General features: G+C 43.7%; 4 protein-coding genes across 5 annotated transcripts; all 4 read left to right on the top strand.

Moving 5' to 3' along the window:
- Window positions 1-159: 159 nt before the first annotated feature.
- On the top strand, window positions 160-2,326 carry LOC135946203 (heme transporter FLVCR1-like). Of its 2 annotated transcripts, none has more exons than XM_065494321.1 (7): window positions 160-456; window positions 532-756; window positions 985-1,129; window positions 1,178-1,389; window positions 1,646-1,749; window positions 1,805-1,915; window positions 1,962-2,326. In XM_065494321.1, the coding sequence occupies exons 1-7, from the start codon at window positions 160-162 to the stop codon at window positions 2,230-2,232; spliced, it is 1,365 nt and encodes a 454-aa protein (XP_065350393.1). In that variant the 3' UTR covers window positions 2,233-2,326. The 2 variants fall into 2 exon arrangements, with proteins under 2 accessions (XP_065350393.1, XP_065350394.1); XM_065494322.1 differs by having other exon boundaries at window positions 1,178-1,384; window positions 1,644-1,749.
- Window positions 2,327-3,095: 769 nt separating this feature from the next.
- LOC135945106 (heme transporter FLVCR1-like) lies at window positions 3,096-5,470 on the top strand. The gene is made up of 5 exons (XM_065492520.1): window positions 3,096-3,427; window positions 4,000-4,224; window positions 4,276-4,417; window positions 4,471-4,733; window positions 4,976-5,470. The coding sequence occupies exons 1-5, from the start codon at window positions 3,134-3,136 to the stop codon at window positions 5,369-5,371; spliced, it is 1,320 nt and encodes a 439-aa protein (XP_065348592.1). The 5' UTR covers window positions 3,096-3,133; the 3' UTR covers window positions 5,372-5,470.
- Window positions 5,471-5,913: 443 nt separating this feature from the next.
- Window positions 5,914-8,215, top strand: LOC135945107 (uncharacterized MFS-type transporter C09D4.1-like). The gene is made up of 7 exons (XM_065492521.1): window positions 5,914-6,192; window positions 6,369-6,593; window positions 6,982-7,132; window positions 7,186-7,394; window positions 7,447-7,550; window positions 7,606-7,716; window positions 7,769-8,215. The coding sequence occupies exons 1-7, from the start codon at window positions 5,914-5,916 to the stop codon at window positions 8,040-8,042; spliced, it is 1,353 nt and encodes a 450-aa protein (XP_065348593.1). The 3' UTR covers window positions 8,043-8,215.
- Window positions 8,216-8,781: 566 nt separating this feature from the next.
- Window positions 8,782-12,202, top strand: Mtl (Rac family small GTPase Mtl). The gene is made up of 4 exons (XM_065494443.1): window positions 8,782-9,016; window positions 9,517-9,749; window positions 9,817-9,977; window positions 10,936-12,202. Exons 1-4 carry the CDS (start codon window positions 8,901-8,903, stop codon window positions 11,011-11,013), a joined length of 588 nt encoding a protein of 195 aa, XP_065350515.1. The 5' UTR covers window positions 8,782-8,900; the 3' UTR covers window positions 11,014-12,202.
- The last annotated feature ends 3,203 nt before the right edge of the window (window positions 12,203-15,405 follow it).

Here is a 15,405-nt window from a genome sequence, read left to right on the forward strand (position 1 = left end):
AAGTCATGAGTGCGACACGATTATTTGAGCACACAATCATCTCGCAGAGCGCGAGCCGAGAGTGCTGGAGAGTGGAGAGCGAATCTCAAGTGCGCGCTGCTTTTTATCACATAATATGTAAACTGTGTTTGATGCAAAATATTGGCAGAGATCAGGAAGATGATGCAGGCAGAGGACAACTCGCGGCTGGACCCCAAGGAGGAGGAGCTGGAGGACAAGGTGGAGCGGGAGTCGCGGCCCGAGTTCAGGGTGTACAAGCGGCGGTGGCTGGTGCTGGCGCTCTACCTCGGCTACGTGGTCATCAGCGCGTTCCAGTGGATCCAGTACGCCATCATCACGGACGTCATCGAGACCTACTACGACGTGCCGTCCATCGCGGTCAACTGGACCTCCATGATCTTCATGCTGGCCTTCGTCGTCACCATTTTCCCGGCCACTTGGTTCTACAACAAAGTGGTAATGCGATTTTTTAAATGAATCCAGAGTTCGAAGGGGGGCCAAGTGTGTGTTTAATTTTGTTCCGTTTCAAAGGGTCTCAGGGTGGCGCTGCTGATGGCGATGGGCGGCACGTGTGTGGGCACCTGGATCAAGGTGTTCTCGGTGCGACCTGACCTCTTCTGGGTCACCATGCTGGGCCAGACGATCGTGGCGCTTTGTCAGATGTACGTGCTGAGCATTCCGGTGCCGCTGGCCGCCACCTGGTTCGGCCCCAACGAGGTCTCCACCGCCTGCTCCATCGGCCTTCTCGGCCCTCAGGTACACACAATTTTCCTAAAAGAACACCAGAATTTGTTTAAATTAAAACAGATCTTACACAGAGAGGTTATTACAATTTGATTAATAAAAAGAGCACACTCATGGTCTCGTGATAAAATGTTTATCGAAAATCAAGAAGGGCTTTCCGCTCTTGTAACAATGACTTGCATTTCCCATGAAATTTATTTGCTACTTTAAAATCTTAAAAATAAGCGTTGAATCGTGCAGATTGGAGGCGCTCTCGGTTTTTTCATCCCGGTGGCGCTGATGCCGAACGACAAGGAGGACATCCCTGGCATCGAAAGGGGTCTTTCGTACATGTTCTTCGGCTGCTCCATCTTTGCAACGGTGGTTTTCGTGCTTCAACTGATATGTAAATTAAATAAAAAAACTTTGGGACTGTGGTGAGCGTAATTTTCAGTTTTGCAGGCTGCACCGCCGACGCCGCCGAGCTACGCGCAGGCGAGTCGCAACAACGAAAGAGAGTCGTTGCAGCACTACGTCACGTCGCTTTGGAAACTGATGAAAAATGTGCACTTTGTGCTCATATTCGCCGCCTACAGCATCAACCTTGCCGTCTTCTCGGCCATCACCACTTTCCTCAACCAAATGATTACTCCACTTTATGAGGAGGTAAATGCTGCAAATTAATTTAAAATTAATATTTTTTTTATACACCTTTTCCTGACGAGGTTTCTGAGCAGATCAATCGATTCCTGAGGGTCGAATTAGTCGCTATTTGTCCGTTAAAAAACGTTCACACGTCGCGCTGGACATTTTGGTCGGAAAAAATATCCTTTTTATACCTCAGGAATCGATTGGTGTGCTAAGAATCTTCGCCAAAGACGGTCTTTATATTGTATTAAATTAAATAATTTGTTTGAAACAGGACGCCCAAGATGACGCAGGATACATGGGCGTTTTGATAACCCTGACAGGGCTGGTCGGATCAGTCTTGGTTGGCTTCATCTTGGACCGAACCAGACGATATAAGTAAAATCACCCCGTCCTGATTTAACATTTCTATTAATTTAAAAAATAATTACAGAGAGATGAACATAATTGTGTACGCTCTCTCGGCAGCCGCGACGATCGCCTTCACGTTCGTTTTGCGCGCAGGCAATCTCCCTTTGTTGTACGTCACCACGGCGGTGTTCGGGTAATTTTAAAAAAATGTATAAACATTTTCGAAATAACAATATCAGTTTTACAATCGTCGGATATCTGCCGGCCGCGTTTGAATTCGCGGCCGAGCTGACCTACCCTGAACCTGAGGCGAGTTCGGCCGGCCTGATGACCTTCGGCTGCCAAATTCTTTCCGTTTTGTTCACGCTGGCCTACGACTGGTTGTTCAAGCCCTTCGGCGACCTGGCCAGCAACCTTTTCATGAGCGGATCTCTGCTGCTTGGCACACTGCTCACCTTTTTCGTCAAGTCAGACCTGAGGAGACAGCGAGCCGAGCATGCGCACCAATAGAAAAGCAGATTAAAATAAACGATCATTTTGTGATTGAATTTTTAGACTGTACATACTTTGTTGAAAAATAAATTTATTCTGATTGTGAGAGCGATTTATTAGAAAATTTAATCAAACCCGCCATTCATAGCAAAAGTACATATTTTGTTTGTGTATAATTTTTTAAATATCTTCGTTAAATATTCAAATTTTTGTCAGTCTTTTTACAGCAAAATAATCGATTTTGTCTGATCTAAAAGATAATCTATTTAATATTAAAAACCATATTTTCAATTTTTTGGTGAGAGAGCTAAAAAAATCAAATTGTTTTGGGAGGATATGGAGTGTTATTACTGTAAGATTCCTTAAAATGTCTAAAAAATCATAGACCTTTAAGAAAAATAAATTAAATAACAGTCAAAATCACTTTAAACGTGCGATTCGGTCATTTGAAGAAAACAGCCTAAAATTATTATTAACAGAAAAAGAAAGAAATACGCAGCAGCATTATTATTCAATTTATTGAAATAATTATTTCATATTTTTTACTTATTTCTCGTTACCCCCACCCACGAGCTTTATTGTTGAATTTGTTTAAAGTCCAAGCAGGCGCAGGCTATTTTATTTGACGACATAACACGTTCACTACGAAAATATTTTATTTTTTCTATTACGTGTGTATCAGAAGCAAGTGCGGTAATAAAAGCTTGCTCACTTTGGTAACTAGTAGTGAAATAGCTTAGCAGTACACTTTGGAACAATTCAGTCGCAGCCGAATATCTAATCGAGCGGCAGCTTGTCAAAATGAACGTGTTGGAAAGCAGCAGGGTCTCCTGTTTCAAAGCCAAAGACGTGAGTCGGATCCCCATGCATAGCCAATAATGCTTCATTAATTTTTCGTCAGGGTTTTGGTTTCAAGAAAATGGAAGAAGAAAACGATGAGCCGGAGGAAAAGTTCAAAGTCAAGTTGGAGCTGCGGCCGGAGGAAGGCCAGCCGCTCGTCTTCGCGGTCTACAAGAGGCGGTGGGCCATGCTGGCTCTCTTCATCGCCTACGCCGTTCCCAACTCGTTCCAGGTGTTCCAGTACTCGATCGTCACCGACGAGGTCATGCAGTTTTACAACGTGCAGCCGATCGCCGTCAACTGGACAGCCACCGTCTACATGCTCGCCAATGTCGTCGCAATTTTCCCGTCCACCTGGTTTTACAACAGAATGGTAATCGCAAATTTTATACTTCATTACACACCTGACTATTAAAATGTGTTTAGCTTTCGTAAGTTAAGTTAAACAAATTATTGCTTTTTAATTGTTAACTGAAAAACATGTTTATCCAATTTCTATAATTAAACTCAGTTTACGATGGGAGGCTTTAATGACCGTCTTTGACGCGGTTTCTGAGCACCCCAATCGATTCCTGAGGGTTGAATTAGGTATAGTGGATGTTTTTTCCCGTTAAAAACAGTCTAGCGCAACGTGCGAACCTTTTTTCCTGCCAAAACAATTTGAATGCGAGAAGTGCGCATGCGTCAGATTTGAATGGATCTGCCAAAGAAGTCATTCTAAGAGCTGCGGTCTCTCTGCAAGTGCTCAAACCAGCTCTTGACGCATGCGCACTTATCGCATTCAAATTGTTTTGGCGGGAAAAAAGGTCGCACTTTTTTTGAACGGAAAAACATCCACCTCTACTAATTCGACCCTCAGGGATGGATTGGTGGGCTCAGAAACCTCGTCAGAGACGGTCTTTCAGCTCAATTTGAAGTTGAATATATAAAAATCTGGTTACTTAGGGATTGCGGGTGTCGCTGCTTTTGGCGATGGGAGGAACTTGCTTAGGCGCCTGGATCAAGGTGATCTCGGTGAGCCCTGACCGGTTCTGGGTGGCAATGCTGGGCCAGACGATCAGCGCCTTGTGCTCGAGCTACGTGCTCAACATCCAGGTGCCGCTGGCCGCCACCTGGTTCGGCCCCAAGGAAGTTTCCACCGCCTGCTCCATCGGCACCCTCGGAGCACAGGTAAACTTATCTCAAATTTAAAGAAATAAAAATAATTAAAAAAAAAATCAGATCGGCGGCGCCCTGGGCTTCCTCCTTCCCGTGGCTCTCATCCCGGAAGACGGCGACGCGGCCGCCATCGAATGGGGCTTTTATTACATTGCCTACGGTCTCGCAATCTTCTGCACCCTGGCCTTCATCCTCCAGTTGATTTGTACGCAATTTTACTCTCTCCGAATTGAATTTATTAATTTTTGTTGGTACTAGTCCTGGAGTCGGAGCCGCCGACTCCGCCAGGCAACGCGCAGGCGATTCGCGCGAGAAGGAGAGAGTCTGTGCTGGAATATTTGAAGTCGCAGTTCAGGTTGCTGTTCAACTTGAATTTCGTGCTCGTCTTCCTCTCGTACGGCATCAACCTGGCCGTTTTCTCCGCAGTCGGGGTCTTCCTCAGTCTGATGATCGTCCGCAATTTCCCGGTTTGGCTCGTTCAATTCGTGTTTTCAGTATTTCCAGACGAAATTTTGATTTCAGCACGCTCACGACCACGCTGGATACATCGGCGTTTTGATCACGTTCACAGGAATGATCGGCTCCGTCTTGGTTGGATTTATTTTAGATCGCACCAGACGATACAAGTATTAATTATTTTTTCTTTTATTTATTTTATTAAATGAATGAAATTTCAGGGAAATGAACATTGCCGTTTACATATTCTCGGCCGTGGCGATATTGACCTTCTCTTTGATCCTGATGGCAGGAAACATAGTTTTAGTCTACGTCGCGGCAGCAATTTACGGGTACAAATTTGATAATTTTCTTTTCAACCGATTCCCGATTTAATTTGATCGTTTTTTTCAGCATTGCAATCGTTGGCTACTGGCCGGCCGCATTCGAATTCGCGGCCGAGCTGACCTACCCTGAACCTGAGGCGAGTTCGGCCGCAATGATGATCTTCGGCGGCCAAATTCTTTCCGTTTTGTTCACGCTGGCCTACGGCTGGTTGTTCGTGCCCTTCGGCGACCTGGCCAGCAACCTTTTCATGACCGGACTTCTGGTAGTCGGCGTTGTGCTCACCTTCTTCGTCAAGTCCGACCTGAAGAGGCAGCAGGCGGAAAAGGCCAATAATCCGGCGGAAGCTGTTCAAAATGAACGACCTGGCGTTTTTTAATTTAATTCATTTTTGTCTCGATATTTATACTTCTAGTCAATTATGCGCTCTGTTTGATAAAATAAAACAATAAAAAGTCCGTCAAGGCTCTTCTTCGGACCTTTGATTTTGCTTTCTGGACTCGAAACACCTGACAGACAAGATGAATTAAGGCTTCAGAGATAAAATTAATCTATAAAATCACGATTGACGGCGTCAAAGATATAATATCCTGAACGGACGTACTCTAATTTTCCTAATTTTAATTCCTGCAGTCCGTAATTGAAGAATTGAGAGATATTAGTGTTAGAAATAATTTGTTTGTCGGAACTATCTAATAGCTAACTAATGTATCCATTAACACCTGAAAACAAAAATCTAGGTAATTCACTGCTCTATTATTTTATCAATTCATATCAGTCACGACAAAATTTCATTGTTTCACGGCTGATAACAATACAATCATATATCTGAGTAAAATCAGATATTAATCGCGGACCCAAACAAAATATTCTGATCGTGAAAAACGATCTGAAAGATGCACATTGTTTAAGAAAAAAAAAATGAGCGAGGAAGAGCCGAGCAGAGTGGAGGTTTCGGAGGAAAGGCAAAATGGTGAGAGGAACGAGTTCAAGCTGTACAAACGGCGCTGGACGATGCTGGCGGCCTTCATCCTGTACACGACGTCCAGCTCGTTCCAGCTGTACCAGTACACCATCATTGCAGACGTCATGACGCAATACTACCAAGTCGCGCCCATCGCCATCAATTGGACCTCGACCATCTACATGCTCGCCTTTGTCGTCGCCATTTTCCCCGCCACTTGGTTTTACAATAAAATGGTTAATTCATTTCAAAAATTTAGTCTAGTTCAAATTAACGCAAACCTTTAAAAATAATAATTATTTATTTAATTTTACTCTATTTTAATTTGGAAAACATTCCTATAAAGACGACAGTTAATGTAATTGCGGTGTCGTGAGTTTTTAATTTAATTTTGTGCATTTGATCGCATCAGGGTTTGCGCCCGTCGCTGCTTTTGGCGATGGGAGGCACGTGCGTGGGCGCGTGGATTAAAGTGCTGTCGCTGCGACGCGACCTCTTCTGGGTCACCATGCTGGGCCAAACGATCGTCGCCCTGTGCTCCACCTACGCCCTGAACATCCAGGTGCCGCTGGCCGCCACCTGGTTCGGCCCCAAAGAGGTCTCCACGGCCTGCTCCATCGGACTTTTCGGCCCACAGGTACACACAATATTTGTTTGGTGCTGCTTTAATTAAATCCATTCAATCGCAAATCGATTCCTGAGGCTCGAAATAGCTGGGGTTCATTATTTTTCAGGTCTAAAAACGCTTTAATTGTGACGTGCGAGCAGAGGCGCAAAGCAAACCGCACGCATGAACCTTTTAGTCGCTACTGCGCATGCGTCACCCCTCTGACGTCAATCCACATGCTTCGTGCTTGGCATTGGCAGCTGTGACGTCAGAGGTTCATGCGTTTTGCGCGCCAAAGCAACGTGCGTTTTGCTTTGATTTTTCGATCGGAAAGAGTTTACATGACCTTTAGGAATCGATTGGAATGAACGAAAATGTGATTTTATTGGGATTTTAAATCAGAATAATGTATTCGCAGATCGGCAGCGCGTTGGGCTTTTTCGTTCCCGTGGCGCTCGTGTCCGGAGTGCCCGAAAACGACGATTGGTCCACGGTTCAATTCGAACTGAGTCTCGTTTTCTACGGCGTCGCCATTTATTCCACAGTAATTTTCGTCCTTCACTTGATTTGTAGGAACAGTGTATTACAATTGAATATTTTAAATTAACGTGTTGTGACACAGTCTTAGAGTCGGAACCTGCGACTCCGCCTGGAAACGCGCAAGCTAGCCGAAGCAACGACCAAGAGTCGGTGAAAAAATACATCAAGGCGCAGTTCAGTTTGATGAAAAACGTCAACTTCGTGCTCGTTTTCCTCACGTACAGCATTAACCTGGCCGTTTTCTCGGCAATCACGGTTTTTCTCAGCCAAATGATCCGGCCAATTTATCCGGTAAATTAGTAATTATTCAAATAATTATAATTTAAAAAAAATTAATTGAAAGGATACCGAAAACGACGCAGGCTACATGGGAGTTTTGATCACTCTCATTGGAATCGTCGGCTCCGTTTTGGTCGGATTTATTCTAGACAGAAGCAGACGCTACAAGTAATTGAATTCTATTTCTAATTTCGGTTTAATAAAATATTGACGGTTTTTGCAGAGAGATGAATATCATCGTTTACGCTCTATCGACCGTCGCGATGGTCGCTTACACATTTTTGCTGAGGTCCGGAAACATCATTTTCGTCTACGTCGGAGCAGGCTTATTCGGGTAAAATTGTTTTTAAAATGAAAATTAAATAAATGAGAAAGAATTTTGCTAGAATTACAATGGTGGGATATCTGCCGGCTGCGTTCGAATTGGCGGCCGAGCTGACCTACCCTGAACCTGAGGCGAGTTCGGCCGGGATGATGACCTTCGGCTGCCAACTGCTCTCCGTGCTCTACACCCTGGCCTACGGCTGGCTTTTCGAAGCGTACGGCGACCTGGCCAGCAACCTTTTCATGAGCGCTTCACTGCTGCTTGGCACCGTGCTCGCCTTTTTCGTCAAGTCAGACCTCAGGAGGCAACGAGCAGAAAATAAATACTCCAAATAAATAAATCTGTCCTGATTAATTTGTTTTATAAAATATTTATTACTCTTTTAATTAATTTCTTCTCTAGTTGTAATATTTTTAATATCGTTTTAAAAAATTGGGAAATAACCTAATTTTGCTAAATTGCGAGCGCACATTTTAATTTTATTAATTTTCAAGGAAATCTACTCCAAAATTTGCAATACGCTCAGGCGCGGCGAGCTTCTCAAAATAATTTTAATTCCAATGTAAAATAATTTTTAAATAAATTTATTGATTTCAATTTAACAATAATAATTACTGTCAGCGGCGAGTATTGTATGATCATCCTCTATATAAAAATAATCATCTTTTCCACTATTGAAATTCGCACAAGAGATATTAAATAAAGAAATGCGTTCTAAAAAATGCCTAGGGATATGATGTTTCCTTCGACCGGGTTTTTGTTAATACAAAAATAATTCATTTTTTAATAGAAAAAACCCTGTCGAAGGAAGATCCCTATAATTGCGGCGAGTTTTGTAGAACGCTTTAAGGTGTCTAACAATAAATGGCTTGATTCGATTTTACGAGAAATTAAATTTTAAAGCGCCTTTAAAGTTTAAAAGCTTTAAAGGCCGTGCGGCGCGCGGAGAATGTGTTTAAAGGTCCTAGAGAAGAAGATAGCGGGACTGTGAGCGTGTGAGCGGAGAGAAAGGGAGTTGTTTGTGTTTGGTGGCGCGAGAGGCGCCCGCGTCGGCCTAGCGGCGAAAGCAGCAGCAGCGGCGGCGGAGCGGAGGCTCGCAAAGGGAGCATTTCACGTTATGGCGGCGTCGGCGGCGAAAACACGGGCGCAATAAGTGGTGCATCGCCGAGCTAGCGTGCGCGTCGGGCCGAATCATGTCTTCGGGTCGGCCGATCAAGTGCGTGGTGGTGGGCGACGGCACCGTCGGCAAGACGTGCATGCTCATCTCGTACACCACCGACAGCTTCCCCGGCGAATACGTGCCCACAGTGTCAGTATTATTCAGCTCCACAAATCGCACCTTTTCACTTTCCCGACCCGACGCCGACCCTTGTTTACTTTTCACTTTTCACCCCCGCCTCTTAAATTAATTGTTTAGTTTATCCCGATTAGAATTTTAATTCCGTAAATAATTTAATTTCGTCGAGGAGAATGCCAAACTTTCCAAACTGCAGGTTCGGATTCGGAATTTCCGTGGTATGCCTCGAATCGAATTGTGTTTTGTCCGTTCGTTTCTCGAGTCGCGAAAAGGCGAGCTGTTGTAAAGTTGTAACTGTCGCTGTCCAATCTCGGCGGCGTCGGAGCGCCTTCCTTTTTTGGCAGACATTGTTGCCGTTCGTTGTTCTGATCGATGCGTCGTCCCCTTTGTTTTCTTTTCCCAGGGTCTGCCAAGCGTTTTTTCCATTTTTCTCCCATTGTCCGCAAACAAATTATCTGAAAAAAATTATGCAATAAATTTTTCCATTAAGAAAATCGTTTTAAATTTTGTAGGTTCGACAACTACTCGGCGCCGATGATCGTGGACGGGATCCCGGTGTCGCTGGGCCTGTGGGACACGGCCGGACAGGAGGACTACGACCGGCTGCGTCCGCTGAGCTACCCGCAGACGGACGTGTTCCTCATCTGCTTCTCGGTGGTGTCGCCCAGCTCCTGTGATAACGTCACCGCCAAGTGGGTGCCCGAGATCAAACACCACTGTCCCGATGCGCCAATCATCCTAGTCGGTGAGCCCCGCCCTCCGCCCTCACCTCCCACCTCCGCCACCTGACCCTGATTGACTGCTCTTTCCAGGCACAAAGATTGACCTGCGGGAGGACAAGGAATCTCTGGCCATTCTCTCCGAGCAGAGCCTGAGCCCCATCCGCAGGGAGCAGGGCCAGAAACTGGCCAACAAGGTGCGCGCGGTCCGATACATGGAGTGCTCGGCCCTCACCCAGCGCGGCCTCAAACAGGTTCAAACCTTTTTTATAAATAAAAGACCAGAGTTGTGTTTGAAAAAGCCCCTATTTCCATGATACCATGCGAAAGCTAGGATAATTGGGAATTGGGACTAAATTAAAACTGCGCATGCGTCAAGTGTCGTGTTTTGTAGTGCAGCAGCGCGGTGACCAATCAGATGCGCCGGTTCTCTAGATTCTCTAGGCTAAGGACGGGTACCTCCAGGCCCCCTAGCGAGCATCAGAGGTGCATCTAAGGTGCGAGTGTAAGTTAAGGAGTAGTAGGGTATCAGCTCTGATGCCATTGTCGCCTGCTAGTATCTACTCTCCTTTCCTTACACTCTAGTGTTAGAGCAGTCGTCGCGGGCAGAGTTCCTTTACAGCGATGCTCGCTGGAGAGCCTGGACTGCCTTGAGAGCCGGCGAATCTGATTGGTCGCCGCGCTGCTTTACTAGAAAATACGACACTTGACGCATGCGCAGTTTTAATTTAGCCTCAATTATTATTCCTAACTTCGCATGGTATCATAAAAATAGGGTTTTTTTAAACGCAACGGGTCTATAATTATTCAAAAAATTAAATTATCGTGAAGAGGATATTTTTCTTTTGACGTGCGCAATGAATGAAATATTAAATATCATGTTTGGAGCTAACTTCAACGCAATCAGCTGACTCCGAGGGATAGAAAAGTGGGCGGGGTGAACGATAAGCCAAATTTCCTCGACAGGAACGGTTTGATGGTGGCGTTTGCAGCGGTAATTTCACCTCCCGCCCTAATTAATGATGCTGAACAACTTTTGATAAATTTAAGAGTTAACGAATTGCGCAAACATTCAAAGCAAGAGCAAAAATACTGACCACTCCAGCCGTTTGGCCGAGTTTAAGATTCTTTTTTTAAATGCTGATGCCTGGTTTTGATTGTAATATTGGCCTCTTTCGTGAATATTAACAATTTGCGTGTGTGTTTTGGCAGGTTTTCGACGAGGCTGTGCGCGCCGTGCTGAGACCCGAGCCGCAAAAGCGTCGGCAGCGCAAGTGCTTGATCATGTAATAGTGTTTGTTCGGACTCGTAATTCCTTACACACACACACACTCTGCGTACTCACTGCTGATTTGTTACTTTGTTTGAATTCACCTCGAGTGAGTGGAGCGGCAGGCACATGGTGCTGCTGACAATTTGTCTCGAATCGCGCTCACCATGACAATATCTGCGTAAGATGAAACTAACTAGAATACAACCATATTTAAGCAAGGCAGCCGATTTTTATTTTTATCTTATTTTTGTGTTCGACTCGTTCGTTTTGTGCCAAGACTAAAACTAACACGCACTGCTCTTTGTGTTTGCATTTAATTGCCGCGTAAAGCAAGCAAAAGAAAACACACACAACTCACTCTAAGTATTTTGTAAAAAGTCATTTTATTATTAATTAGTGGTAGTTTCGTGTGTGCGCGCGCTCGCATCAAACCAAAGGTTTAGTTTAACACTCACTTTAATTGCGAAATGACATTTTATACCTCATCCCTTTTATACGACAGACCCATTTTTATACACGCAACGCGAATAATAGAGAAGAAATTGGTTTTTCCGCTTTGGCAATACTCTAGTCAGCGAAGGTGACTCGAATCAAACCGACTTTATGTTGACTGACACCCCGTTCGACCGTTCGACTCGCGCCAATCCCGAGCGTCCAAAAATTCGTTCGTGTTTCTCTGGTCCCCGAGGCAGCCTCAAAGTGTTTCCTCGCTTCAACTTAAATTAAATTTATCGGCAGCTCCCAAAATGAGGGGTTCGGGCGCTTCGGATCGGAGCGACAGTCGAGTTCTCAGCTGGACAAAGTCAAAACTACTGCTTGTCGAGTGGGAAAATTGGCCGCAATGTGTACATAGATAAAAAAAAAATAAAGTGTATTTTCACGTGTGTGCAGTATTTTTGACTGAGAAAGGCGCTCGCTCGCTCTCTCTCTCTCTCTTTCGCGAGAGTTGAAATTGTAATTTCCTATTATGCGGTAGGTAATAAGGTGATTTGTTGTTTGAATCAGAATATGAGATGCATGTGCCTTCTATTCAACACGATACATGATATTAATTAATTAATTAAAACAAGTGGATCATTAATCTTGTCTACTACGTACTCCCCACTTTGTTTTTTAACAATTAATAATTTTACTCCTCTCGATTTGAGTAGATTTGAAATGCTTGTCAATAAAATGGAATTTCCAACACAAAACTTCGTAACCGCACCACGCTCTCGTTTCTTTCTCTCCAACCTCCGAGCCTTTTTTGTTTTGATTTAAATGCTGCAGAGTTGTGTTCCTGGGCGGCAGCTCCGCCGCTGCCAGGATTAGTCATTATTTATTTGTTCAGTCTTGCTCTCACTTTTATTGCTCCCTTGTGGTCTTTATAAATTATTTACTTTCAAATCTCACAGCCCAATCCAGCGATCTTGATTCAGATTAATAAATAATCGAAGGAAAACATTTACTCACAAATTATTTATCAAGTGTTAAAGAAAGTCATTAAAAATATTTATTTCCAAAATATTGATTTTGTTCAAAATAATTGTGTAAATTAGCTACCCCTTTGAATTTATTTTTTTATTAATTGACTTAAATTAAAAAATGGAAATTATATAATCATCTCTTTTAATAAAAAAGGGTCAATTAATAAAATTAGAAGCCTTTTTGATAATTTTGCTTTGGGTGTTCAATATCGCAGGTATTTTATTTTTATTTTTTTCTACCAAATTTATCCTACAGGAAATTTATAAATCAATACCTCTCATTTGTTTTTAATTTTAAAAATCTACCTGAAGAGGAAACGTACTAAAGAAAAAGAATAAGCAAAATCAAAGTTGATCCGAAGGGTTTTTGGACAGCCAGTCCATAAAAAATTTATTGATGCTATATTTTTTTTCTTACAACAATTGCAATTCATCCGTTAAATTTGACAGTGACCGTGCGGTAAAGGAAAAGAGAATAAGCCTTTCGTAAAATGCCGACAAGGCGAAATTCTCATAAAAAAATATTGAGCGTGTGAAAAATTATAATTGTAAAATGATTTAGCTTTCAAGTTGGGCAGGTCCGGGGGCAGACGGAAGACGGCCGACACACGTGACGCAAAGAAAAGTGTTTTTGTGCACGAGATCGATTTGAAATTTGAAATGCGGCAGACACCTGTCCTGTCGGCGGCGATCACTTCCGCGCACAATAAACGCTTGTGCTTTATCTGCGTGTTCGCCGAAATAATCACTTTTCTGAGTGTGTGTATATGTACCGCGTGCTTTCACTTTGCCAGGTCGGAATTCGCACGCTTTGGGTGTTGTTCGCGTTTCCATCGGGCAATTTACATCGGCAGCAAATTTTCATGTCCGACACAGCACAGACTCACTCTCAGATAAAAAGACACAAACGTTCATTGATCATGTTGTAACACGAGAATTATTGGTTTTTCAGCCAGATAAAATAAATAAAAATGCGCTTTGATCAGACCGCTGCTCGGTCGGCTCTCGAGACCGAGTTTGCACCCACGCACCATTTTTCTATCGCTGCTGTGACTCACTGCTGGGAATTTCCACGCATTCCAACGCAGCAAAATGCAATCAAATTGAAAGAGACCTTTAAATATTTTCTAACTAATTAATCAGAGAAAGAAGGAAAAGTATGCAACCAGAGCATCGCTCGCGTAAAAAGGTTGCATAGCTGCTGCTTAAAGAAAGGTCTTCTCTTAATATATTGAATTGCGCTGGAAGCGTAATATCGAGTGGAATATGTATTTCACGCCCGTGATCTAAATATCCAAGTAGTCAGAGGTGGATAGTGGATAGTGGACGCACGAAGCGATTCGTCGCGGGGCCAAAGGGCAAGGCTCGCCGCATTCGAAATTGCATTTGTATTTGTATTTGCTCTACTTAACGCAGATGGAAAATAGAGAGAGAGAGAAAGACCAACGCATTCGACGAGGGCATGCAAAGTGAGACGAGAAGAAATTTTCGAACACAATGCGTGCTTTTCGATTACGTACAAGGTCTCGTCGTTATTTTTTCGCTACTTTATTGCGAGCGCGGGGGCAAATATGACGACGGCTTATTATCTCGGAGACAATCACTCTCTGCGGCTTACATTTCGCAAACACTCGAACGTATATCTGTCTTGAATTACAATTTCATGTATGATTCACTGGCCGCGGGCACCAAACTATGATGGCTTCATCGCTAGCGCACTGCCAAATTGTTTCTAGTCCAATTTAAAATTGCATAATAATAACAAATCATTTGTTTAACATTTTTCCTGACTGTTAGACGTGACTTTGAGAGTTTAAAAAAGGTTACAAATAATATTTTCCTCGAATTGAAGCTCAGAAATAAATTTCTCCAGAGAACAAACGTAGACTTAATTAATTTAAAATTATACTGTTTAAAAATAGATAGAACCGGTTTGAAATTTTCAATTTGTTCAGTCCAAATAAAAGAAAGAGTGGCTCGTCGGGTTCTACTGAATTGGAGGCTGGAGCGCGGCGTGCGAGCAGGAGAAAAAGTGCTCCAGTTGTTGAGAGATGGAATCAGAGGAAGCTGTAATGGGGCTTTAAGCGAGATTAGCCAACGCTTTTCTCGCCTCTAAAGAGAGATTTCTGCTCTGCTCTGCTCTCTCGCCGGTGTGCGGTGCGGCACTCGAATTTTCGCTCTTGTGCTTAGCTCTTGTGCTTAGCTCTTCTGGTGCGCTGGTGCTGGTCTGCATGGTCGCCACGCAGGCACACTCTGTGTTTGCAGCCACTAAAGCGGTCCGACCTGTCTGCCATATTGTCACGAATAAATTTCGCTTTCTTTCTTTTCCAATGCGCAATATAATCACTCTTGTTTCGGGCCCAGCAGCAGCAGCAGCAGCAGCAGCCGCCCTCTCCAAACAAAAGCTCGGATATCGAATTTCATTCGTTTTCATCAGATCAGAGTCGTCGATAAATAAATACAAAAATAAAACAGATGTTCGTGACTCTTTTAATATATTGTAGCAAGCATCACCACTAAAAATTCCTTATTTAAAGTTTGAATGCTTTGCGAGTGCCGAGATATTGATATTTGAAGGGGATCGGAGAGTGGAGTGGAGTGGAGTGGACAGTGGGCAGACGAGCCGCAGAGAAAGTGATCGTGAGATTCGTTTCATGTTTCACGTCGAACGCGATAATCGAAATAGATAGATTCGTATTTTTACGCAACGCTCCTCTCGCCGCGCGTCTAAAACACCGAGTTCATTTAATTCTTTCATTGGCCGCTGGCATTTTTATGTCGGATCAAAAGGAGCAGTGGACCATCACGGAAACTTCATTTATCTTCATCTGGACATGGCGCGCAGAGGGTGGAGATGCAGACCTCTTTCACCGCGCGCTCGCTGATTTATTTAACCTCGCTTGTTCCTTCTTTCAAAGCCAACTCGATTTGCATAGCAATAAA

Source organism: Cloeon dipterum, chromosome X, assembly GCF_949628265.1.
Source record: "Cloeon dipterum chromosome X, ieCloDipt1.1, whole genome shotgun sequence".
Taxonomy (NCBI): domain Eukaryota; kingdom Metazoa; phylum Arthropoda; class Insecta; order Ephemeroptera; family Baetidae; genus Cloeon; species Cloeon dipterum.